Source organism: Scyliorhinus torazame, chromosome 18, assembly GCF_047496885.1.
Source record: "Scyliorhinus torazame isolate Kashiwa2021f chromosome 18, sScyTor2.1, whole genome shotgun sequence".
Classification (NCBI taxonomy): domain Eukaryota; kingdom Metazoa; phylum Chordata; class Chondrichthyes; order Carcharhiniformes; family Scyliorhinidae; genus Scyliorhinus; species Scyliorhinus torazame.
Window position 1 is genome coordinate 121,134,340 of NC_092724.1, and position 14,872 is coordinate 121,149,211.

The window sequence follows — 14,872 nt, forward strand, 5'->3', positions numbered from 1 at the left end:
CTCCAATGGGGTGTGGCCCGCAATCGGGGCCCACCGGTTGGCGGGCCGGCCTCTACACCCACCCCCCCGTGTCCCCCCGGGCCTACTTTCCTGCGCGGCCGGCCCCCGAACAGCGACGCCATGTTGAGTCGGGGCCGACGCGTTGAAGAAGTCCCCCGCGCATGCGCAGGTTTACGCGGCCCAACTGCGCATGTTGGCGCGGCGCCCATTTGACGCTGGGAAGGGAGGCTGGAGCGGCGTGAACCGGCGCAGAATCGGTTGTCCCCATGCCTGTTTTGCGCCGTCGTGAAATGCGATGGCGTTCACAACGGCACGAACACTTGGGCTCCATTTTGGAGAATCGCTCCCGAACTATTTCCACAAACTCAAGTTTCAAAAGTAAAATGAAGTAGCTGAGCATGTCGAACGGTGTTTCTGGTTATCAAAGTATCTTGTAAAATATTGTATGTGAAACAGGCCTATAGAAGATTTTGTGTGAGAGAGGGTGTCAATGACACTCGGTATAGATTTTTAGTTTTTATCCCATCCTTAAAGTTACAAAGCCAATGCACAGAGTGGACAAAGCAAACCCTTAATCCATCTCATCGCCTGCTCCAAAAACAAATTCAAATTCCGCAAGGGAGACATACAAGATCAAGCTGACAAGAAAAGACATTGCACCTCATCTTGGACTTGATGTAATGCTTGATCTTAGCCAAAAGGCCGAGAAGCGATCGCTACAGATTTTTTGACTAAAACATGCATTTTAAATTTCACAATCCAAACCATTCGATTTCATACAGAGAAAGTGTCTGTAAATCTTGTTGAAACAGGCAGTTTTCTCCCCTCTCTTACCTCTTGAGTTTTGCGCAATATCTTCTCAATGAGGATGAAAAAGCTGTGGGGATCTCTGCTCACCAGTTCTTCCAGGCTCCAGCGGTTCACACAGAGTCCAGCTGAAAAAGAAAACCAGAATCGTAGGCAAATTAACAGCAGCAATAACTTAATGAATTTATCTGGTGGGGTCAAATGTAAATTTCTTTCCTGTTAGATGGGAAATGTATGGCACTGGACCTGTTGTCTGGAATGCACCTTGCCTGATTCGCCATTCCATTGACTTCATCGTGTCAACTTGGACAGTGTTGCGACATAACGGCCAAGCTGGCCGCACAACTTCTATGTCTAGACTTACCAGGTGATGGTCACAACCAGGAGAGAAACCGTGACGCCCCTGTGCATTCCCGATTTTTAAAGAAATATAAATTTAGAGTACCTAATTCTTTTTTTCCAATTAAGGGGCAATTTAGTGTGGCCAATTCATCTACCCTTTGGGTTGTGGGGGTGAGACCCACGCAGCCATGGGGAGAATGTGCAAACTCCACACGGTCAGTGACCCGGAGCCGGGATCGAACCCAGGTCCTCGGCGCCATGAGGCAGCAGTGTTAACCACTGCGCCACCGTGCAGCCCTATGCATTCCCGATTTTAATCATTCCACCATTGGCAGCCACGTCTTCAGCTGCCAAGCATCTTAACCTCTGCAATTATCTCCCTAAACCTCTGCGTCTTTCTCTCCTCCTTTAAGACACCCCCTGACACCTACATCTTTGACCACACATTTAACATGTGTTCTAATCTTTCTTTATGTAGCTTTGTGCCAAATTCTGTCTAATCTTACTCTAGTGAACCACTTTGTGATGATTTATGACATTAAAGGTGATACATTAATGCAAGCGGTTTAGTTCCCAAGGGGACTGCAACACATTTTTGTGTCTATGACGCTCCACTGTAGGTCAGCTAACTCTGTGAAGAATTGAGATTGGGATTTTGGAGGGTGCATGTCCCACTTTATTCTGTGCGGTTACTAACTGATCAGGAGAACTGCGCAATCATTGCTTAAACAAAATATATTTTCAGAAACATCAACAGAAAATAATAAACGGATATGAAAGTGAATTAGAATGTCCTGTAATGATTTAACTTTCAGAATGATGGATAAAATTTGGAGAAAACTCCTTTTGGAGTGGTCAGACATGAAGAGTTCAGAACTGATTCATTCCCCATGTTCTATCATGGTAAAATAAATGAACACTGGAATACTGTGTAATGTTGTGCCGAATTGATACTATTTAAATATTTTAACATTACTGTTGAAAATTGTTGCATTTCATCCTAGTTCCCATTTTCCACACAGATGTGCTAATGTGAACGAATCTCTCTGCTGCTGAGTAATTATTGCAGTTTCAGAACTGGCCGATGTACTGTCAAGGGACTATTTACAGAATCTGTTACTGTAAGTTTAGATCTAATTTTACACAGAAAAAAACTTGAATGAAAGAAGTAATTGTGCTGATGACTCCCCTTTGAAAGTCGGAATCTGAAAATGGACATCATACTCCAGGCAAGGGACTTTTCCCAGTGAATTACCCTGATTAATGAAACTGATTGGGTGAAGGAAATGTGTATGAGGAAATAAACTGTTTGATTTAACTTTGATAACAATACATTCCAGTAGCCAGGTTACAGCTTGGAAAGTAATAACTTTAATAATAATCTTTATTGTCACAAGTAGACTTACATTAACACTGCAATGAAGTTGCTGTGAAAAGCCCCTAGTCGCCACATTCCGGCTCCTGTTCGGGTACACAGAGGGAGAATTCAGAATGTCCAAATTACCTAACAGCACGTCTTTCAGGACTTGTGGGAGGAAACCGGAGCACCCGGAGGAAACCCACGCAGACACGGGAGAACATGCAGACTCCCTCAGTTCGACACTTAAGTGTCGGTCTGGATTAAGCACTCAAATCTCTCGAGTGGGACTTCAACCCATGATCTGCTGAGTCAACCTTCTGCTGAGACACTTATACGGTACATTGTTCCGATAATAAGAAAATATCTGAACAAGACTAGTCAAATAGATAATCATAAATGATCTGAGAAAGGGACTAGTGGAGAGGTTGAATCAATCGAGCTTTACAGCAGTCTCTTTAGGCAAGAACTGATTGAAGCGCTAATATTAATATGCCATTATAATCAGTCTTTGCAACATTTGGTTTGCAGGCTAGTTAAATTTATATGCGCCTTCAGCACATTCTGTGAGGATGGGCACATATTCGTTCTGTTATTTGTGCGGAGGAGGAGGAGATGGAAATGGAGATAGTGAAAGATACCACAGGGCCACATGTGTTCTTAAAAATGGAGAGGATGCACACTTTAAAATAGCAGTTTGGTAAACAATGCATATAACATTTGACAAAAATGATGGTAAATTATGTACTTATCTGTTCAATAGTTGCAAATGTGTGTACATCTCATCCACTTATCAAATTCCCCATCTCACACCCACTGTCATTGTGGTTGGATCAGAATGTAGTGAATATAGATTCACTGAAAACTTAACATGATGCAAAATGTTATCTGGAATATATCAACTTACAAAGAAATTATAGTGACGGAGTTGACTGTAAAGTTCTTGTTAGTTTACGTTATGTGCAAGAGAATTTTTTAATGATATATTTGTACTGCTATTATTATTTTAAATGACATTAATCATAGGCATCAATATTGTTTACATCATCATTTCAAAATGGCATTATTCAAAATATAGGCCTGGATTTTCATCAAGGTGGGCGGTGGGAGTTGGGAAAATTTCCATTTCAGCCCGTCCACCTCAAGAGAAAGCGTCCGCAAAGGTGGGATCTTCATTGCCAGGGTGGGAGCAGGTGTGGGCTGGAGTCGGGCCAACCGACCTGGAAAGTTTTAGGAGACAGCCACAGGGCCTGTCGGGTATGGAGAAGGGCTGCTTTGGAACAGAGAACATAGAACATACAGTGCAGAAGGAGGCCATTTGGCCCATCGAGTCTGCACCAACCCACTTAAACCCTCACTTCCACCCTATCCCCGTAACCCAATAACCCCTCCTAACGCTTTTGGTCACTAAGGGCAATTTATCATGTCCAATCCTCCTAACCTGCACACCATTGGACTGTGGGAGGAAACCGGAGCACCCGGAAGAAACCCACGCAGACACGGGGAGAACGTGCAGACTCCGCACAGACAGTGACCCAGCGGGGGAACCGAACCTGGGACCCCAGTGCTGTGAAGCCACAGTGCTATCCGCTTGTGCTATCGTGCTGCCCTTTAAAGGTCTACTTTGGTGCAGTGGAATTTCATCCCAGTTAAAATAAAAACACAAAGGGCCTCCAGCCCTCACACCCCTGCTCACCTTGAAAACATTAATTTTGCCCCATCCGTGCCACATCATGACTCCTCATGGCCCATCATGCTCCTTACGCTAAACTCTGCCATTCCATCCACTCCCATGGCCCCCCAATGCCTCCTATGACAAGCTATGGTTTTTCCATGCCTATAGTATTACGATGGTTGTAAAGGATCTCAGCCAAGTATACATAATGAGGCTTGACTGAGACACCAGACAACCATTACATTTGTTGAACCACCTGCACTCCTTAAAACACACTGTTTGATTGACAGCTCAGGCTGTCTGATCTCTGCTGTCAATTTCATAATGTTTATTTACACAAGGTTAACTGATCTCAGGGATCTCTTGTTTTCCATTCCTGATATTTTAAAGGGTCTGAATGATTGACACTTGTATGTCTTCTCAGGCCAAAGCTTGGCACTGAGGACAATGAGGGACCATAGGGGGTGGGAGGGAGAGCAGAGCTTAGGAGTGGCAGTATGATGAGGACATTTTGAACTTGCATTTTAAAACGTCCCCTCATGAAGAGTAGGCCCCACAACCTTTCTGGGGGGCCATGAAGCAGGACTGTCTTTCAGATGAGAGATGAAACCAAGGTCCCTGCATAGGAACCCAGGGCCCTGTTTGAAAGAAGCACAGGAGAGTTATCTCCAGTGTGTTGACACGTATTTACCTCTCAATCAACATGACAATCAAGAAAATCAAGCCATTATTGTATAGCTATTTGTGGGACCTGGCTGTGAAATTGATTGTTACGTTTCCTGCGTTTACAGCAGTGATTACAGTTCATAGGTACCTCATTGGCCACAAAGCACTGGAGATGGCTAGGGAACACAAAAGATTATGCAAATATATCTGCCACATTTTTTCACAATTTCAAGTTAATCCACATCTAAATGGCATGGGCGCTTAATCTCACTTTAACAACTCTGTCAAAAAACTCTGCAGTACACCATTTGAAATTTATGATCATCTGGGGATAGGGCTTTAAGATATTATTGCTCTACTGATGGACTACCTGAAGTCAAAATCCATGCTGATTAGTTCTGATCCTTTCGTTTGTCATCACCTCCACTTTCTAAAACGATTTTATTATCTTTAATGTGAAAAACACGGGCGAAATTCTCCCCCAACGGCGGGATGTCCGCCGACTGGCGCCAAAGACGGCGCCAATCAGACGGGCATCGCGCCGGCCCAAAGGTGCGGAATGCTCCGCATCTTTGGCAGCCTAGCACCAACATTGAGGGGCTAGGCTGACGCCGGAGGGATTTCTGCCCCGCCAGCTGGCGGAAATGGCGTTTGTTGCCCCGCCAGCTGGCGCGGAAATGCGGCGCATGCGCGGGAGCGTCAGCGGCCGCTGTCAGTTTCCCGGCGCATGCGTGGGAGCGTCAGCGGCCGCTGTCAGTTTCCCACGCATGCGCAGTGGGGAGAATCTCTTCCGCCTCCGCCATGGTGGAGGCCGTGGCGGAGGCGGAAGGGAAAGAGTGCCCCCACGGCACAGGCCCGCCCGCGGATCGGTGGGCCCCGATCGCGGGCCAGGCCACCGTGGGGGCACCCCTCGAGGTCAGATCGCCCCGTGCCCCCCCCCAGGAGCCCGCCCACGCCGCCTGGTCCCGCAGGTAAATACCAGGTTTGATTTACGTCGGCGGGACACGCAATTCCTGGGCGGGACTTCGGCCCATCCGGGCCGGAGAATCCAGCGGGGGGTCCCGCCAACCGGCGCGGCCCGATTCCCGCCCCCGCCCAATCTCCGGTACCGGAGACTTCGGCGGGGGCGGGGGCGGGATTCACGGCGGCCAACGGCCATTCTCCGACCCGGCGGGGGGTCGGAGAATGACGCCCCATCTTTCTATTATTTCGATTTAATCTTCTTTTGTTTTCTCAAAACTATTTTTACACAAGTCAAGTACATAAACTGTTGCAATGCTATTCCTTGGAAACTATTGCATCTTATGAGGCCAACGTTTGAAATTGTGTGCAGGAAAGTAAGATTAAACACTTCTCACCCAACACCATTGTTCTTTGTTCAGCTGTATATTTTGTCTACAAAATTATGAGGGGCAGAGACAGAGTGGATAGTCAGAGGCTTTTCCCCAGGGTAGAGGAGTCAATTACTAGGGGGCATAGGTTTCAGGTGCGAGGGGCAAGGTTTTGAGGAGATGTACGAGGCAAGTTTTTTACACAGAGGGTAGTGGGTGCCTGGAACTCGCTGCCGGAGGAGGTGGTGGAAGCAGGGACGATAGTGACATTTAAGAGGCATCTTGACAAATACATGAATAGGATGGGAATAGAGGGATACGGACCCAGGAAGTGTAGAAGATTTTAGTTTAGACGGGCAGCATGGTCGGCACAAGCTTGGAGGGTCGAAGGGCCTGTTCCTGTGCTGTACTTTTCTTTGTTCTTTTAGAGTACACTAATACTATTTAAAGTATGTATTGTCAAATTATGCAGACTATCTCCTTCTAGTTCCGACTTAGGTCCATTACAAAGGATACAAAGAACAAAGGAAGGACTATGTGAATGAAGCAGGTGGTGCAAGTATCCAAACTATAGTAGGGTGTGTTTAGTCAAATCACATTTGTATGTTAGCTCAATTCAGAAATTAGCCTATTTTTCTCTGCACACCAACAATTGGTACATGAACAGAGAGCGCACAATAGAATAAGCAATCAGGGTCCAGCCCAGAGAAAATGGAAGAAGTACAATTGAGCAAAGAATTCAAGGAGCACAAAGCAGATTGAATTTGAGAGGGAAAGACAGTAATGTTAGAGAAGAACAGGATCCCACAGTTTTGAATGACACAACAATCCATTTGCATCGTGCGATGGTGTGGTGACAGATTTGCATTGACATGATAAGTTCCTAATTTTGAGCATGTTATACTGGGGGTGGTGGCAAGATAAGGCTAGATATTTTTCCTGACAGTGAGGCAAAGGAAAACTGGAGCGTGTCACCCCAAGCCAGCCACGCATGCTTTTGCTTACGGTTTATTTATTTATTATTTCTTTTAAATTTAGAGTACCCAATTCTTTTTTCCCAATTAAGTGTCAATTTAGCGTGGCCAATTCACCTACCCTGCACATCTTTTTGGGTTGTGGGAGTGAGACCCCCACAACCCAAAGATGTACAGGGTAAGTGGATTGGCTACGCTAAATGGCCCCCTAATTGTGTTGAAAAGAAAATTGGACAAACATAAATTGAAATGTTATTATTGCAAAACGTGCGAAGGCGTGAACCCGAGTACCATTCATTTAAATGGATTTTAATATTCAAAATCGGCTTAACGCCAAATCTTCGGGGAACGTGCAATTTCCCAACCGCCGACGTCAAGTCGTGAACGGAGACCAGACGTGATGACCATGCTGGGCAGCACGGTAGCATTGTGGATAGCACAATTGCTTCACATCTCCAGGGTCCCAGGTTCGATTCCGGCTTGGGTCACTGTCTGTGCGGAGTCTGCACATCCTCCCCGTGTGTGCGTGGGTTTCCTCCGGGTGCTCCGGTTTCCTCCCACAGTCCAAAGATGTGCAGGTGAGGTGGATTGGCCATGATAAATTGCCCTTAGTGTCCAAAATTGCCCTTAGTGTCGGGTGGGGTTACTGGGTTATGGGGATAGGGTGGAAGTGTTGACCTTGGGTAGTGTGCTCTTTCCAAGAGCCGGTGCAGACTCGATGGGCCGAATGGCCTCCTTCTGCACTGTAAATTCTATGAAATCTATGGTGGGAGGGGGGGTTTCGGAGTCATTGTAGCCACCAGCTGGTCGGCGATTGTAGGACAATGCCCTGGCACTGCCCCCTGTCAATCTGACAGTGCCAACCTGCTAATCTATTCACATTAATGGTAATTAGGCTCACGCCATAGCTGGGCATGAACCTGATTACGTCTGCTGGGAGGGCCTGGGAACACCATAAATTGTTTGATGCCTGGCTCAAATCCCATTTCAGTTCCCAGAATTGTCCTGATATAACGAGATTTGCGCCGGGCACAACATGGCTGGAAAATAGCCCCCAAGGGCACATCCAGCTTGGCACTTCCACGGTGCCAGGGGACAGCGCCAAGATGTGGGGTCTGAAGGTGTGGGGCCTGTAGCTGTCCCACAGCCAGGGATCTATGTTCATGGGGGAGAAACATACCATCAAGTGGGGGGGGGGGGGGGGGGGGGGTGGGGGGGGGGATCCTGATGTCTGTGGTTTGGAAGCTTTAATTTCACTTTGAGTTTGGGGCAGCCTTTAAAGAGGGCGCACCGATCTAGATAATAGAATAGAATTTACAGTGCAGAAGTAGACCATTCGACCCATCGAGACTGCACCGGTGCTTGGAAAGAGCATCCTACTTAAGCCCACACATCCACCCCAATTCCCGTAACCCAGTGAAACCTTTTTTTAGACACAAAGGGCAATTTCTCATGGCCAATCCACCTAACCTGCACATCTTTGGACGGTGGGAGGGAACCAAAGCACCCGGAGGAAACTCAAGCAGACACGGGGAGAACGTGCAGATCCGCACAGACAGTGTCCCAAGCCGGGAATCGAACCTGGGACCCTGGAGCTGTGAAGCAACAGTGCTAACCACTGTGCTACCGTGCCGTCATCTCTGTGAAGCTGGACGTACCAGCGTGTTTAGGCGCCGCCCCTCACAATGACAGCGCAACACACTCCCCCCTTCATAAAAACGGCAAAGGGTGGAAGATCATGGACGCGATTTTACAGCCACACTGCATCCAAAAAGCAGCGCATCTTGGCACTGTGTGGCCAATAGAAGCTGGGAGACCCCTCGCCCAGGATTTACCCAGCTTGCAAAGCCTCTTGAGATCTAACAATAGCTAGTCTCACTTTAATGTGCAAATTCCTGAGTTACCTGGGATGTTGGGATCAATCTCCTATGCCTCGGAGAACTCGGGCGAGCGCCGTTCAGTACTGGTCTCCACAAATCGCTTCTCGGCCTTTTGGCTAAGATCAAGTGTAGTCTCATTTGATCGAGGGAAGCTGAGGATTTCGATGTCGATCGTGGATTGGAGAACTCGGAGGGATTGAAGTCGTCAAAGAGGAAACGTTTGGAGCTCGGCTGCTATTGGTGGATCTACATGCTGGCCTAAACCTCTGGTTTAGGCCTAACGCCGATACAGTTCAGACCCAACGTACGAGCTATGGATGCAGCTGCATCCCGACCACCAGGCTGGGGAGTGCGAAACACTGTCCGAGTCACAGTGAAGAAAACGGAAGGAGAGTCACCTGTGGACCGGAAACTCTTCGTGAAGCGGGTGCTGCTCGAGTGTTGTGGGTTTAAAGCAACAGAGATCTTCTGCTTGCAAAACTTCCCCAACAATGGTTTTCTTGATGTCACCTTCAAGACCGTCGCAGCGTGCATCAGATTCTTGAACGTCTTCAAGGAAAAAGGTAACCAGAGTCCCCTGTCAATCCTGACTGCGGAGCCTCTGTTTACGCTACCGTCGCAGCAAAACCGGGTTGTAACACTGCACACGTACAACCCCCACGTCCCCGTGTCTGATGTGCTCACGTTCCTCGCCAGGTACGCTGAGCTGAAAAGTGACAGCGTGCAAGTGAAAGACACCTTCGGCATCTGGACAAGTGAGCACCAGGTCAAGGTGACTCTAAGAACAGATGGCAACAGGACCATCCTGCATCCCCCCTCCAGTTTCGCTATTGGAGGAAATCGTGGCTACCTCTACTACGTGGGACAGCCACGAGTATGCCACACCTGTGGCAAAACGGGGCATGTGGCCGCAAACTGCAGTGTAACCTTCTGCAAAAACTGCAGGCAGGAGGGACACATGACTAAGGACTGCAAAGAAGACAAGTGATGAAACCTGTGTGGGGAGGCCAGCCATCTTTACAGGGCCTGCCCGAAACGCGGGGCGACATATGCACAGATCATCAGCAGCGGAGTTAAAAAGGCGACCACAGAGGAGGTTCATACACCCTCCACCGAAAAAGACACCACGGCACAGAATGCGGAAAAGCAACAGAAGGGCCCCCAACAAAAAGAGGAGGCCCCAGCATTCCCTGACAACCCAACGCCAGCCTCATCTGATGAGGAACACTCAATGGAAGAGGAAGAGGATGGGACAAAGAATAAAGAGCCCTGGGAAACAGTGAACAGGGACAAACGAAAGAGAAAACAAAAAAACAAACTGAAGAACCCCCCGAGGGGGAGTGGCAAAAAGCGACACCTTTCAGCCAGCGCACTTAGCGCCGACACCTCCTCCGATGAGGGAAAACAAGACAAGAATCGGCCTCAAATAAAGAGGCAAAGCACCAACGTGGAACGGGAGGCACAGACCCCCCAGACCACCGACCGGGAAGAAAATAAAACCCGCCGAGACAATCAACCCCTGGCTCATGGGAACAGCAATATGACCAACGGCCACCAAACGCCAGACATTGAAAACAAGGTAACAGACCAACCCCCGATAGTAACAAGCAGCAACAACCCAGGCGAAGACCGGCCTGCAACCCCAACACCTACTGACTGCCACAACGAACGCCAGGGCTACACCACCACCCCCAATGCATCTGCATCAAAATCACGGGGCCAGTGCGGACCAGAACAGTTTTCTCAGCCCTGCAACTGTGCTAAAGTTTGCGAGCACCACCGGCATGCTGGGGAACATCCAACAGCTGGAACAGCCAACTGTATAGACTCTGGACTCTTGAGACTGGTAAATCTACCTTTTATAATGGGTTTAAAAATTGCATCCATAAATGTGCGAAGCATCAAAGATACTTTGCGGTGTGTAGCCACACTCAACTATTTAGCAAATGTGAAAGCCGACCTACTGTTCCTGCAGGAGTGCGGAATTCCGCACCCCAGCAACTACAGGCGCTGGTCGAGCTGGTGGTCCCACGGGCCGTCCATCTGGTCAGGAGGAAACGACTGCCGCTCCTCCGGCCTGGGTATTCTGCTGCGGGGAGGCAACTTCACCATCTCCGACGTTAAGGAGGTGGTGGGCGGGCGCCTCCTCGTAGCAGACGGGAAATACAAAAACACCCCTCTCAGACTTATTAATGTGTACGCCCCGGCCGTAAAAAGTGAGCGGCTGGCAGTCCTTCAGCAACTCCCACTGCTGTTGGCCACCTCCAAGCCGGTCATCCTGGGTGGTGACTTCAACTGCATCATCGATGCGGCTGGACGATCCAGCAGAGCCGACAGCAAACTAGACGCTAAGTCCTGATGGAAACGGTAAAAGACGCCTAGCTGCTCGACGTCTGCAGCAACCCTGCAGACGGAGCGCAGCGTAGATACACATGGTCACGGCCAGACGGGTCCGTCCGCTCCAGGATAGACTTCTTTTTTGTGTCCCGAGCTTTCACGGTCAGGTCCACCGACGTAACGCCGGTGTTCTTCTCTGACCACTGCCTCCTACTGGCCGACTGCCACCTGCAGGAAGACCAGGGGGTAGGCAGGGGGACATGGAAGCTAAATGTAAAACTGCTGACCCCTGAGAACCTCGAGGAACTCAGGAGGGATTACAAAGGTTGGAGAACCGTGAAACCCCTCTTTGAGGCCCCACATCTCTGGTGGGAAGCAATCAAGGGGAATATCAAGAGGTTTTTCATCCTCAAGGGCGTTCAAAAGGTGAGAGAGAGACGAGGGGTCATGTCCAGGCTCCAGAAAAGTATGCAAAATTCGCTCCAGCTGCAGTCGATGGGGGTGGATGTCAAGGAGGATCTCCAAGAGGTGAAGAGCCAGCAAGCCTCGCTCTACACCTCGGAGGCCTGCAACGTTATCTTCCGTTCCAGAGTCGGCTCCGTGGAGCAGGACGAAAAGTGCTCACGCTTCTTCCAAAAGGTGCACAGAGAGACCTCTGTGATCAGCAGCCTGAAGGAAGATGATGGCTCTGTAAAGTCATCGCAGTCTGACATCCTGAGGATCAGCCAATCCTTTTATGCCGGACTGTATGACCTGAAGCCAACAGATAGCACTGTTTCCCAGACCTTCCTGTCGACTATCACGGAGGTCATAGGCGACAGCGAGCTGGAAAACCTGGACAAACCACTAACTCTGGATGAGCTGACAAAGGCCGCCAAGTCCTTCGAGACGAGTAAAACTCCCGGAAGCGACGGCTTACCGGTTGAGTTGTATTCGGCTCTGTGGGACTGGATGGGCCCAGACCTGCTGGAAGTGTACGAGAGTATGCTTCTGGAAGGCAGCATGTCAGAGTCCATGAGGAAAGGCATCATCACCCTCATCTACAAGCAGAAGGGGGAAAGGGAAGAAATTCGAAATTGGCGACCCATTTCACTGTTGAATGTGGACTACAAAATTCTAGCCAAGGTCATCGCCAATCGGGTCAGGTCTGCTCTGGAGTCGGTGATCCACCCTGACCAGACCTGTGCTGTACCCGGCAGGAAGATCTCTGATAGCCTCGCGCTACTCAGGGATACGATCGCCTACGTGCAGGACAGGAGGGTGGACACTTGCCTCATCAGCCTTGACCAGGAGAAGGCTTTTGACAGAATATCGCACACCTACATGATGGATGTGCTCTCCAAAATGGGGTTTGGGGAGGGAATTCGCAATTGGATCAAACTGCTCTACACAAACACCTATAGCGCAGTCTCAATCAATGGGTGGGAATCAGAAAAGTTCCAGATCAAATCTGGAGTCAGGCAGGGCTGCCCTCTCTCCTCTGCCCTTTTTGTGTGCTGCATAGAACCTTTTGCCAAGTCCATCAGGAAGGATCCGGGTATAAGAGGAGTGACGATCCCAGGCAGTGGAAGCATGCAAGTCAAGGCCTCCCTGTACATGGACGACGTTGCCGTCTTCTGCTTGGATCCTGCGTCTGTGCGCAGGCTCTTGACCACCTGCGACCAGTTTGAACTGGCCTCGGGAGCCAAGGTAAACCGTGGCAAGAGCGAGGCCATGTTCTTTGGGAACTGGGCCGACCGGTCCTTTGTCCCCTTCACTGTCAGGTCAGATTACCTGAAGGTGCTGGGGATATGGTTCGGAGCTGCTGGGGCGTGCACCAAAACCTGGGAGGAGTGCTTAGCAAAGGCAAGGCAGAAACTGGGCTGGTGGGAGCAACGCTCCCTCTCCATTGCGGGCAAAACCCTGGTCATCAGGTGTGAGGTACTCTCGGTGCTACTGCACGTGGCGAAGGTCTGGCCCATAACCCGACCCTACGCCGCAGCAGTCACCCGAGCCATCTTCAAATTCATCTGGAGATCCAAGATGGACCGTGTCCGAAGGGACACCATGTACAAACCTCTGGAGAAGGGAGGGCGGAACGTACCCAACGCCTCCCTCATCCTGTTGGCCACCTTTGTGTCCAGCTGCATCAAGCTGTGCGTGGACTCCCAGTATGCAAACACCAAGTGTCACTACAGACTGAGGTTCTACCTGTCCCCGGTGTTACGAAGGATGGGCCTGGCCTCATTGCCGCGGGACGCTCCAAGTAGTTGGACCGTACCGTACCACCTGTCCTTCGTGGAAAAGTTTTTGAAGAAAAACACCTTTGACCACAAGGCAATGAAGCAGTGGTCAGCACGTAATGTCCTCGAGGCCCTCAGGGAAAAGGAGACCGTGGAGGACGTTGGATGGTTCCCTGAGCAGACTGCCAGAGTCATCTGGCAGAACGCCTCATCACCAGAACTTTCAAACAAGCACCAAGACCTAGCTTGGCTGGTGGTGACAAGGGCCCTCCCTGTCAGATTCTTCATGCACACCCGAAGGCTCTGCGCCAATGCACGCTGCCCTCGGAGTGGCTGTGGGGGAAATGAGACGGTCACACACCTCCTTGTGGAATGTGCCTTTGCAAAGAAGGTCTGGAGAGAGATGCAGTGATATGTGTCAAGGTTTATCCCGAACAGATCTGTGACACAGGACTCTGTGCTCTACGGACTGTTTCCAGGGACACACACCGAGACAAATATCAACTGCTGCTGGAAGGTCATCAACTCGGTGAAAGACGCTCTTTGGTCTGCCCAAAACTTGCTGATCTTCCAGTGCAAAGCATTGTCCTCGACCGGGTGTTGCAGACTGGCACATTCCAAGGTCCAGGACTACGTGCTGAGGGACGCACTCAAGTTTGGGGCAGCTGCCGCCAAGGCAAAATGGGGAAAGACCACTGTGTAAGGTCTTTCCAGCAAATGTACACCGAGGGGCGGGTAACAGTGTAAACCCCCCTCGGTCTGGGCCACCACCACTCCAATGTATAAAACAAACATGACAATGTAAATATTTAAGAAGGAATTGTAATGTAAAGAGTGATATGTGAATAATAATATCAAAATTGAATGGAAGAAAGTCAAGGCAATGTGTAACTCTGCCGGAAATGTACAGTCAAGACAATTTGAAATGTTTCTGTAATGCTTATGATAAATTTTATGAATAAAGTATATTTTTTGAAAAAAAAACTGGTCTCCACAAATGGGGACAAAACGGAACAGCACTGTGGGGGTCTCCCAGGGAATTGGAGGCCCCAGATGTATGCCCTTTGGGAGGGTGGTACCCTGACCCATTCTGGCACTGCCAAGGTGCCCACCTGGCAGTGCCACAGACAGGGTGCCAGCCTGGCACTGCCAAGGTGCCAAGCTGGCATTTTTTGCACTGTGGATATCCATCCGGGGTGTCCTGTGCGGTGGTTGGGTGGGGCCGGGGGACACTCCCATAGTCCACTGGGGCTTGGGGTGGTGTTGCATCGGGGTCTCCAA

General features: G+C 49.5%; 1 protein-coding gene across 1 annotated transcript in view; it reads right to left on the reverse strand.

The window, feature by feature from the left end:
• pik3r5 (phosphoinositide-3-kinase, regulatory subunit 5) overlaps window positions 1-14,872 on the reverse strand; it is a 139,100-nt gene that overhangs the window by 87,881 nt on the left and 36,347 nt on the right. The window contains exon 3 of the mRNA XM_072483263.1: window positions 835-935. Coding sequence (XP_072339364.1) covers window positions 835-935 — 101 coding nt within the window. The remainder of the gene's footprint in view (window positions 1-834; window positions 936-14,872) is intronic.